General features: G+C 49.2%; 1 protein-coding gene across 1 annotated transcript in view; it reads left to right on the plus strand.

Annotated features, from left to right (window-relative positions):
- The first annotated feature begins 905 nt into the window (after nt 1-905).
- The window catches only part of LMO4 (LIM domain only 4), a 14921-nt gene continuing 6149 nt past the window's right edge, over nt 906-9677 (plus strand). The window contains exons 1-2 of the mRNA XM_017805415.1: nt 906-1245; nt 3446-3684. Of these exons, the coding sequence (XP_017660904.1) occupies nt 3449-3684 (236 nt within the window). The 5' untranslated portion in view covers nt 906-1245; nt 3446-3448. The remainder of the gene's footprint in view (nt 1246-3445; nt 3685-9677) is intronic.

Raw genomic sequence — 9677 nt, forward strand, 5'->3', positions numbered from 1 at the left:
GGCCCCTCCGCCCGCGGGACGAGCCGGGCACGGCCCCTGCGGCCTCTCCCCGCCCCGGCGCAGGACCCCAGGACGGGGTGCGGGCACCGGCCGCGGGCAGGGGGGGGCGCCACGAAGGCGGCGAGAAGCGGCTGCCACGGCCGCGCCTCCCCTCGGCGCCTCCCCCCGGCCCGGCGGGGGAAGCGCCCAGCGCCCGGGAAGGGCTACGAGGGCCGCTACGGCCCGGGCGGAGTGGGCCTGCCCTCGGGGGCAGCCGGGACGGCCCCTCGCCGCCAAGTTTCTCAACTGGTGGCCGGGGAGGGAGCGGGGCGGGGCGGACGGCGCCCTCGCGACCACGCGCCTTCGCTCAGCGCCCGGGCGGCGCGGCCAGAGCTGCCCACCTGACTCCCTCCTTCCTCTCCATTCCCCTCCTCCTCCTCCTCGCCCCCTCCCTTCCTCTCCTCTTTTTTTTTTTTTTTTTTTTTTCCTCCCCTTTCACTCATTCCTTTGTCTTCCCGGGGATTGGCAGGTTTTATTATTCCGCCTGAACAAGCCGGGGGCGGATTGGCTGCGGCGGGCTGACGGGGGCGCCGAGCCGGAGTGTAGTTGGGATTCTGCTCTGTCAGTAACACATGTGTGAGGGCAGCGGGCTCACGCGCACCGTGCGGGCACACACGCACTCACACGGGCACACTCGCACCCGCACCCTCACGTTCAGACGGGCAGAGGGGCCGCCCCTCGCCCTCCGCCAGCGCCGCCGCCGCCGCCGGATCCCGGCAGCAGCTCCGCGCCCAGCCCCGCTCAAACTCGCCGGCTCCCGCCCGCTCCGCTGAGGCGCCCCGGCGGGCCGCGGCCGGCCGGCTCCGCGCCGCGGGAGGCTCGGGAGCCGCCGCAGCCCAGAGAGGGGGCGGAGGTGGGGGGGCGGGGGGGGAAGAGGCACAAAGTGAAGCCACATTGCCAAACTTGCCCGGCGATTGCAGCAGCGAGCGGCGGCGGCGCCCTGCGTGTGCGGCTCAGCGGCGGGGACCGAGCTCTGCAGCTCCCCTCCCGGGAAGCGGGAGCGGGAGGAAGGACCCGGGCAGACGCCTCTCATAGCAATATCTATATTTTTCCAGCCTGGGCTGCCCCTTGCCGGGCGGGGGGCTCCCTCCAGCGCTCCCGACAGCCGGCGAGAGGGCGAGCGCTGTGCTTATTTCTTTGCAAGGAGACCTCTTCAGGCACCCCGAGCGGCGCTCCCCGGCCTTTTGCAATATAGAGGGGAAGCAGGTAAGAAGTGCCGGTCGCTCCCCCGTGTTTCCCAGCGTTCGTGTGCGCGGTGCCCGCCGGGCGGAGGGGCGCGGAGCGGGGCGCCCCGGGCATTGTCGCGGCCCCGCGTACAAAGCCTGGCGACGGCCGCCGCTGTAGCGCCTTTCCTTACCCCCCTTCCCAGCTACCGCCGGGAAAGGGCTCTGCCTGCCTCGTCTGTGAATGGAAGGGACGGGGAGGTGGGGGGGGTTGGGCGCTGGGACACCCGCTTCCCCCGTAGTAAACACTGTTCTGAAACAGTGGCAGAAAAGATCAAAGTGAGCTCTCTATTTCTCTCCTCTCCGGTTCCCTTCCTGCCCCCCACACGGTCTTTTGTTTCAATCCAGGAGAAATTCGGTGAATCACCTAATTAAAACCAAGACATGAATTAAGCATCCATTTTTGTACTACAAATTGCCAGCTCTCCGCTTGTCCCTCCCTTGGTCTCCATTAAAAAAGCACCAGAGACGCTGTTAAAAGGGGGGGTTATTTTGCCTCTAGGTTCCAGCTCTGCTTTCTATTTCACTGACTCCTATCCCAGGACCTAAATTGCTTGGCTGTGTAATTACTAGAGTAAGCCTATTTAAGTTAAAAGCTTTCCCCCCCCTCAACTCTAAATGAAACTTGATGAGGGCCCGTCCTTAGTTATCAAGGGAGTCACTTTCTGGTCAGTCCTCTTGATTCATCTTTTTAGATTTAATCAGCATTAAGGTATTGCTTGTCCTTAAGAGCTTTAGCTTAATGGGGTTACTGGATGGTTTTCTCAGTGTAACGTTTCCCATTTTATATTTATACATATTTGCCTTCGACAAAGACGGGCTAAGGTGGTGGCATGGAGCCTTTTTCTTTCTTTTAAGATATCCGAAGTGATTTAAAGCGTAGGGAAACGGTTTAAAGACTTGGAGCAGGAAATGCAGATTCATTTAGGCTGTAGCTGGAAACTGTAACAAAAGGCAATTCCTTGAACAAATGCATCAGAAATCAATTTACATAAAGGTATACGATGCGTTCGGATAAATGCAATGCTAATGGCTTTTAGAGTGGTTTTCTTTCCAAAGTCTCGGGGTTTTTGTTACAGCTTAATTGGTGCAGTTCTTCTGGTTTATTGTGCGGTCACTGGACATACCTCCAGGTACTCTTTCTGAGGAAATGTGTGTTTAAATCGGCCTCAGTTCTCCTCCTGCAGCCGAGTTGGGCCAGTGGCAGAAAAAGTTCATCCTCGCTGCTCTGGACGTATCAGTCTGAAGGTCCTTAGCAGATAGCCAGATGCCTCGGCATGAGCACATACGGCTTACAAAGGACAAAGACAAAACATGCTGCTTAATTGGCAGTAAATAACTTGATCTTTTTATAGTATAAGTGACTAGAGGAACACCGGGAGTTTATTGGACTCTGGATTGAAGGCAACAAATTAATCGGTTTAGAGTAAGCTTTATGAATTGATTCCTATATTATCTCTCGGTTGTCCTGCTTGCATAAAGCATTTATTAGAAAGTGAAAAATGCCCTTAGTAGCAGTTTCGGGGGCGGCCAGAGTAACCGCAGCCGGAGTGGTGCACTTCATTACTCTGCTGCTTTCCTAGGGTCGGTAATTTATTTTTTTTTTTAAGTAACAAAGCTTTAGCATTTAAACTGCTGATCAAGGGCAGATTAGCGAGACAAAAGTTGAGTATGTTTGTGTAGGAAGTTAACAGGCGTCCTAAAGTTCAGTGATCTATTATTCTGGCCAGTCTCCTCAGTCAGCAGTGTTTTCTCTGGGTGTTTTTAGGTCTCCAAAATAAAACTACAAAAAAATAAAATCTCGAGGTCTACAGGGCCGGTCCCGAGCCCCTCGTTACCGCCCTGAGCCTGCGGAGGCTCTGCTAGACTGAAAAACCAGTTTCACAACTTTTTTCTTTCTCCCCCCACTCTTCACACACTTTTTTTTTTTTTTTTTCATAAGCAAAACAAACCCTGGGACTGTTCCTGACTTGTGAGCTGCAGCTGCACAAGCCCGGAGCGGGGGGGCGGCGGGGCGCGCTCGCTCTGCCCCCCGATCCCCGCCAGCTGCGGGGCCGCGCCCCTGCCCCGCGCCCCGGCCCGGCGCTGCCCCCGCAGGGCCCGCCAGCGCCGCCGGCCCCGCCGCTCCGGCCGGTCCCGTCCCGTGCCGGCGCTGACCCGCCCCCGCCCCTCTCTCCGCGCAGGCCATGGTGAACCCCGGCGGCAGCGCGCAGCCGCCCCCGGTCACGGCGGGCTCCCTCTCCTGGAAGAGGTGCGCCGGCTGCGGGGGGAAGATCGCCGACCGCTTCCTGCTCTACGCCATGGACAGCTACTGGCACAGCCGCTGCCTCAAGTGCTCCTGCTGCCAGGCCCAGCTGGGGGACATCGGCACCTCCTGCTACACCAAGAGCGGGATGATCCTCTGCAGAAACGACTACATCAGGTGAGGTGACTGCCGGGCTGTCGAGGACCACTTTCCCCCTTTCTCCCTGCCTTTTTCTCCATCTTTCCATTTTCCCCCCTTTATTTCTCGCCGTGGGTGTCCGCCGGGCAGAGGGGTGGGCTGGCTCAGGATCGCTCCTTCATTAGGAACGAGGAGACGTGCGGGTGCGGATGTTAGCGCCTAGCCCAGGGCGTAGTTGCGACTGCCAAGTGGAGGGAAGAGTTGGGGGGGGGAGGCGGAACGACGACTGTAACTTTAAAGTGGTTTGTCAGCACAAAACAAGTCCTAACTAAAAATAAACAGCAATCAGAGAGGCTAAATTAATCTGCTTTGTTGTAGTGTTGAAGGAGAAGTGTGCATATCTGAACGGTAAATGTTAAAATCGTAGAGCTTAAATAAGGCTGTGGCAGAGGTGCTAAATAATGAAATGCCTGCCTTTAGTATCTGATTAATTATGATATTTACATAAGCACCTTTAAACTCCTTTGAGTGGAAACAGAATGACTCATTCTCTGTTCTCCTTGTGAAAGAGCTGATTAACCGTCAGTTGGAGGGCCACGATTCTACTTATAGCAAAAACCGGTGGTATGATGTTTGTCTTCGCATTGTTACAGAGAAGCTTTGAACCGGCATTTCTCTTAACTTTCAGTATAGAAAATGCAGGAGATAGGAGAGGAGGTATATGCTTGTGCCCTTTATTTCTTATCTCTTCCTCTTTTGAAGCTGTTTGCTTTAAATGCCACAGATTTGGGTAGGGGGAACTAAGCCTCACTAATCTCACATCTGTTGGGGTACAGTAAGATTATGCAGAGTATCCCTTCCAACAAGTTTCCAATATAATTAATAGAAAGAATTCATGAGGTCAGGTGCCCGTACGATCTTTTCAGGTGAACTCAAGCTACTTAAACTCATTAATTTAAAAGGAGGCATTTTGAAGGATTACACATTTAATTTGAGTAAATGGTTTGATAGACTGATGCACATGAATGCTTCAAGGAGGTGTTCTGTTTCAACATTCAGTAATTAAAAAAAACAACAGAAAAGCCCCATACCTTCCCAGCATCACAGAAATGCTTAGTTAAAAGAAATTGTGTTCTGTTTAAATGCTTCTGGCTTCTCGTTTACAGTAAATGTCAAGAGTTAACCCAGGATTTCCCTTCTCCCTGATGGCCAAAAACTTACACACTCTTTTTTTTCCTTTCTGAAAAAAAACCCTACCAAAACCAGCCATCAAATGTTGCAAGTTTACTTATGTTGTAAAACTTGACTTCTGTTTGAGAAGATGTGGACTGTACTGAATGTCCATATGCACAGAGATCTCCTTAGTCTAAGAGGACAGAGTTAAGACTTGGTTACTCTGATAGTGCAGCCTCTGACCTGGTACATGGCCGTGGCTTTGGGAAGTTAGGTAGATAAAACGTCCCTTGGTATCTGAGGAATCGAAGCCTAAGCTTTATTAGTTTTGGGGGTATTTTTAGAGAGAAATGCTAAAGAATCAGCACATGATGGGGGGTTAATGGTGCTTTTTGGTCATCATCCTGAGCAACAAGCCTAAGCCTGGCAGAATTGTAATTAAATAGAGCAGAACAGTGTTAGGGAAAGAGTCTTGTTTGAAGTGGAAAAATTGACACTACTGTTAAGATGCACTGAATAGTACAGATTCATCACTCGACCAGCACCATCAAACAAACCCTCATGTCTGATTGCTACTAATTAAAAAGAGAAGATGCGTCCAGTGTATCCCAGAGGCAAGTTCAGGCAAGCTTATCGCAGTCCTCTGGTCTTGTGTTGCCAAAAATTAATACTCGTTCATTTTAATGTAGGCGATTATGAATAGGATGCTTTATCAGATGAGGGGTTTGAATTGATCTCCTTGTCCCATCGCCTGACTTCTCTTTAGATCTGTGTAATTTGACTTGCAAAAATAACTCTGACAGATGCTTGCTGAAACTTGAACTGGACACTGTACACTCAAGGTGGGGTAGGATGGTCTGGTCCTGCCAAGGCTGAGTTAACTTGGCGCTTTCCCGCTGGAAATGGACTTTGCAGGCTTCTTCCTGGGTCGTGCTGGCATGAGCGAGGCCCTCAACCTTTTCTTGTTTGAAATGGCCGTGTTCAGGTGTGAAGGCACTGCCACCCATCTGACAGCGAGTCTCTCTGTTTTCCTTCTGCCATCCTTTCCGTAGGGCTTTTGCAGTGGCACATTCTTTTCCCCAGGCAAGAGCCACGGGCACAGTTCTCAGTCGGAGATGTGGGGCATGCTAGACACAATTGACAAAATGAGAAAGAGGATTGATCGGCCCAGCAGGCGCCAGGTGAAAGGGACTTGACTCCTTCGGGCCAAGACCACGGGGCCATTTATTAATGAGCTTTTTAACCGTCTGAAGCTGTATGTGGGGTTTTTTGTTGTTGTTTAAACAACACAACACTCCCCTTTCCCTCCCTCTCTGCTCCTCCTTCCCCTTAACCCCCCGTCCCCCGCCAGCTCCCAAAACCCGAACACAAATTGGCCGTACAGCTACAGCAGCAGCTTTCATTGAAGGCCAAGGTTCCTGGGAAAAGAGAGGGAGGCGAAAACCCCGGTCCGTTCCCCTCCCTCCTCACGGCAAGCAGCGCGCTCAGGGAGGGGAGCGGAGCGCAGCCCTCCCAACCTTAAGATGCCAGATAAAGCAGCAGCGTGGCAGCGAATCCGCACAATTAAAAGCTTTAATTAGTGTCTCCTCCATTTTCTCTTAGTTCTGATAGGTTTTATCTAATGAGATCTGGTCCCTGGCTTAGATCTGCAAGGAATGACGTGTCCGAAATGAATGAGAGCCGCGTCGCAAACAAAACATTTAATTAACAAAATTGGCCTCTAAGAGAGAGCAGGGAGTGGTGGGGAAGGGGGAGAGGGGGAGGCTGCCCGGGCGCCTCTTAAAGGGGCAGCGCCCGGCGCCCCTCCCCGGGTGCCCGCTCCGCGCAGCGCGGCGGGGGCGCAGCCCCGGGGCGGGGGCGGCCGGACCCGGCCGAGCCGCACCGAGGGGCGCGCAGGGGAGGGGAGGGGGCCGCCAGGCAGCCAGTTCATTTCCCTGGTAATCAGCGGCAAGCTGCTATATTCAGGGAATGCTGTCCCTTTAATTGAACAGGCTAGGTAATTAAATGGCACTTTTCCAATAGGACGTGCTAGGTAAATCTAATAGTTGGTTATTTAATATCACTTTGAAGTCTGCCCACTCAAGCACAATGACAGCACAGGAGCATGTGAACTATTAGCTAGGAAAAAAAAAAAAAAAACAGGATCTCAAAAATTAATTAAATCGCATGCAATTTAGGGGGAACGTTTATCTTGATTTGTCATAACAGAATTAATTCAAGGCCTCCAATTCACTTGGGGGCAGATCTGTTACTCTGAATTAACCAAGCGTAATTTGGCTGGTTTTTTTTTCCTCCTTTTTTTTTCTTCCCCTTCTCTAATGCAGCACTTGCCATTATGCACAGCCCCCCTTTTAAGTATCAATAGCTTCTGGTGCTTTTAAGGTGCTTGGTCTCTAGTTATTCTGAAGTACCTTTAATGGACTTGGCTTCAGGCGTAATTTCTGTGTTGCCTTTCTTTGTTACATTTAATATAGCTGGTGCAGAATTTAGATTAAATGTAGGGAATGTACAGAAACACCGATTGCTTCTGGATCAGTAGGTCTGGATGTGCATTTCTCTTTGCTAGGGCTTGGATATATGTTTATGGGCACAAATGTGCACCATGTCGTGCAAGAATCAGAGTGCTTAAATCTGTCTCCACGATTTTGGAAAGCACTGGAACCTTATTTTGCTAGTACAAGTTGCCAGAGATGTGTTTCTGCTGATGCTGAATTTTGAGCAGCAAGACGGGAAACTGGGCTGAAAAGGCTTCTCACTGCCTTCATTCCCACTCTTGCACAGAAAGTTCTGAAAAAAACCCACCCAAAAAATCCCCACCAAGTAAAAAAATGAGGAGCATTTCTGTGTTTGGGGGTGTGGGGAATGCTGTGTTGGAAGCACACAGTAGTTAATTTAAGGTGGCTCAGTAAAATGCTGCCAAGTGTAGAAGAGCTGCCTTGTCCGTACAGGGAACCTCTTGATGTTTGTGATTGATTGCATTGCCCAAATGTTGAAATATTAATGACCTTCTTGGACTGAGGACCCAAAGAGGAAACTGAAACCAATTCTGTCATCACAATTAAAGAGTCCCCTGGCTTTAATTAGCCTGACCTGGGGTATCTCTACCCATTGCTGCAGTTAAAGAGAAAAGAGCCCATTAAAGTCCAGTCTGAGACCAATAGCTACTTAATTGAGCACCTAAAGCCTCAAGCCTTTTAAATCAAATACTGTCCTGGACAGTCCCCCTGGTTAGATAATTAGCTCTCCAGCCTCCCAGAAACCATGTGAAACAACTTTTTCAGTAAAGAATAGTTACTATGGAAGACTTCCTTTACTGGTAAGGAGGAATAACAATTTTTTTAAAGATAAAACCTTTTTCCTGTTAATGGTATTACAGAATAAAACCATTCATAACAGTAGAGAAGGAAAAATAAGCTTAATTTTCCTGGTAAATAATACAAAGAAGTGAAAAGGTGTTCTGAGTTTGTAAGTAATTTTTAGGACTTTTAGCAGAATATTCAGCCGAAGTGGCTTCCCAAACCAGAATTGTGCTGGAAACATGCCTGGGGAAAACCTAGGATGTGTGGAAAGCCTCTGGATTAGTTTGACTCTGTTTATTAGAATTCACAGACATTCAACCACTTTTAGTTCAGAGAGAATAGTATAACAATGAATGCTTAATGAAGACAAGTAGTGCAATGAGATCAGCATTCCGAAAGCTGTGTTTGCAGTTGGGTGCTGCAGTTGTACAGGGGGGTTGTGAGAGACTGCTCACCAGGCTCAGATTCTCCTGGACAACTTAGATTGTCTGTCCATCTTTGCCTTTCTTCCTGTCTCTAGCCGGCAGTGCCCCCTTACCCTAGAGTTTTGCGTCTTTGCTCTAGAAATGCAAGAGTGCCTTGCTGCCTCCTCTCGAAGCCCTTCCAGTGCACCTTTTCTAGTGCCAACTTGGTTACGAGTAACAATGAAGGAAGAAAAATGCATATTGCAAAGCTTTGAAAGTAACCTTGATACATCATGTAACTACTCGGAACTGGTCCCGTTTTGGAAGATGCCCTAATAATGGACCTTTAGTTTCCAGACAGTTTAGTCCCTTTGGTGGGAGGTCCTGACAATATATTAGTTCAGCTTTCCCTTTGTAACCACTGTGATTCTGCAAGAATGTGTCAATGTGTCGTGGATCTCAGACTAATTAGTTTTGAAATGGAGTTTTGATTGAACTCTTCAAATCGATTCTGCTGCAAAATTTGTTTCTCAGCTTCCTATTAAAAGCCATCTTAAGGGGCAGTTTTACTACTCTCTCTGTCGTTCAGTCGATACATTTAATAACAACTTACAGGCTATTTTCAATAAAGTGGCGACAGCAAATTAGTAGTTTGAACATGACAAGCCTCCTCTGTAAGCTCAGATTCTGAAAATTCAAAGCAATTATTTTTATACAGAGGCACACTGCAATCATTCAGATTACGGGTATTCTGTTGTAATGTGTGTCCTAGGTTGACACAAACAGAATTTTATGACTTTATTTGGACAGGAAGGAGATGCAAATATTAATATTTATTATGACACCAATACACTAATTTGTAAATCCTATTACTATGTTTTCCATCGTGCAGAAAAGTGGGTCTGTGACCCTGCCAGCTAGTTCAGTTTCCTTTTTTTACTGTGAAATGAATTGTGGTAGTCTTTATAAATATTTGTGTCTATTAGAGACTTGCGCAAAAGCAAATAAAGGTTTTTCTAATTCTAGCTAACACAGCCTGTGAAAGTAGAACTCAATAATCATTATTGTATTATATTTTGAATCGATGCGTTGTGCCTTTAAATAGATTTGAAGAATTATGTATATATTTTTCTTCACCACTCTTCTGCCTATTCCC

Source organism: Lepidothrix coronata, unplaced genomic scaffold, assembly GCF_001604755.1.
Source record: "Lepidothrix coronata isolate B3197 unplaced genomic scaffold, Lepidothrix_coronata-1.0 Scaffold12, whole genome shotgun sequence".
In the NCBI taxonomy this organism is placed as follows: Eukaryota; Metazoa; Chordata; class Aves; order Passeriformes; family Pipridae; genus Lepidothrix; species Lepidothrix coronata.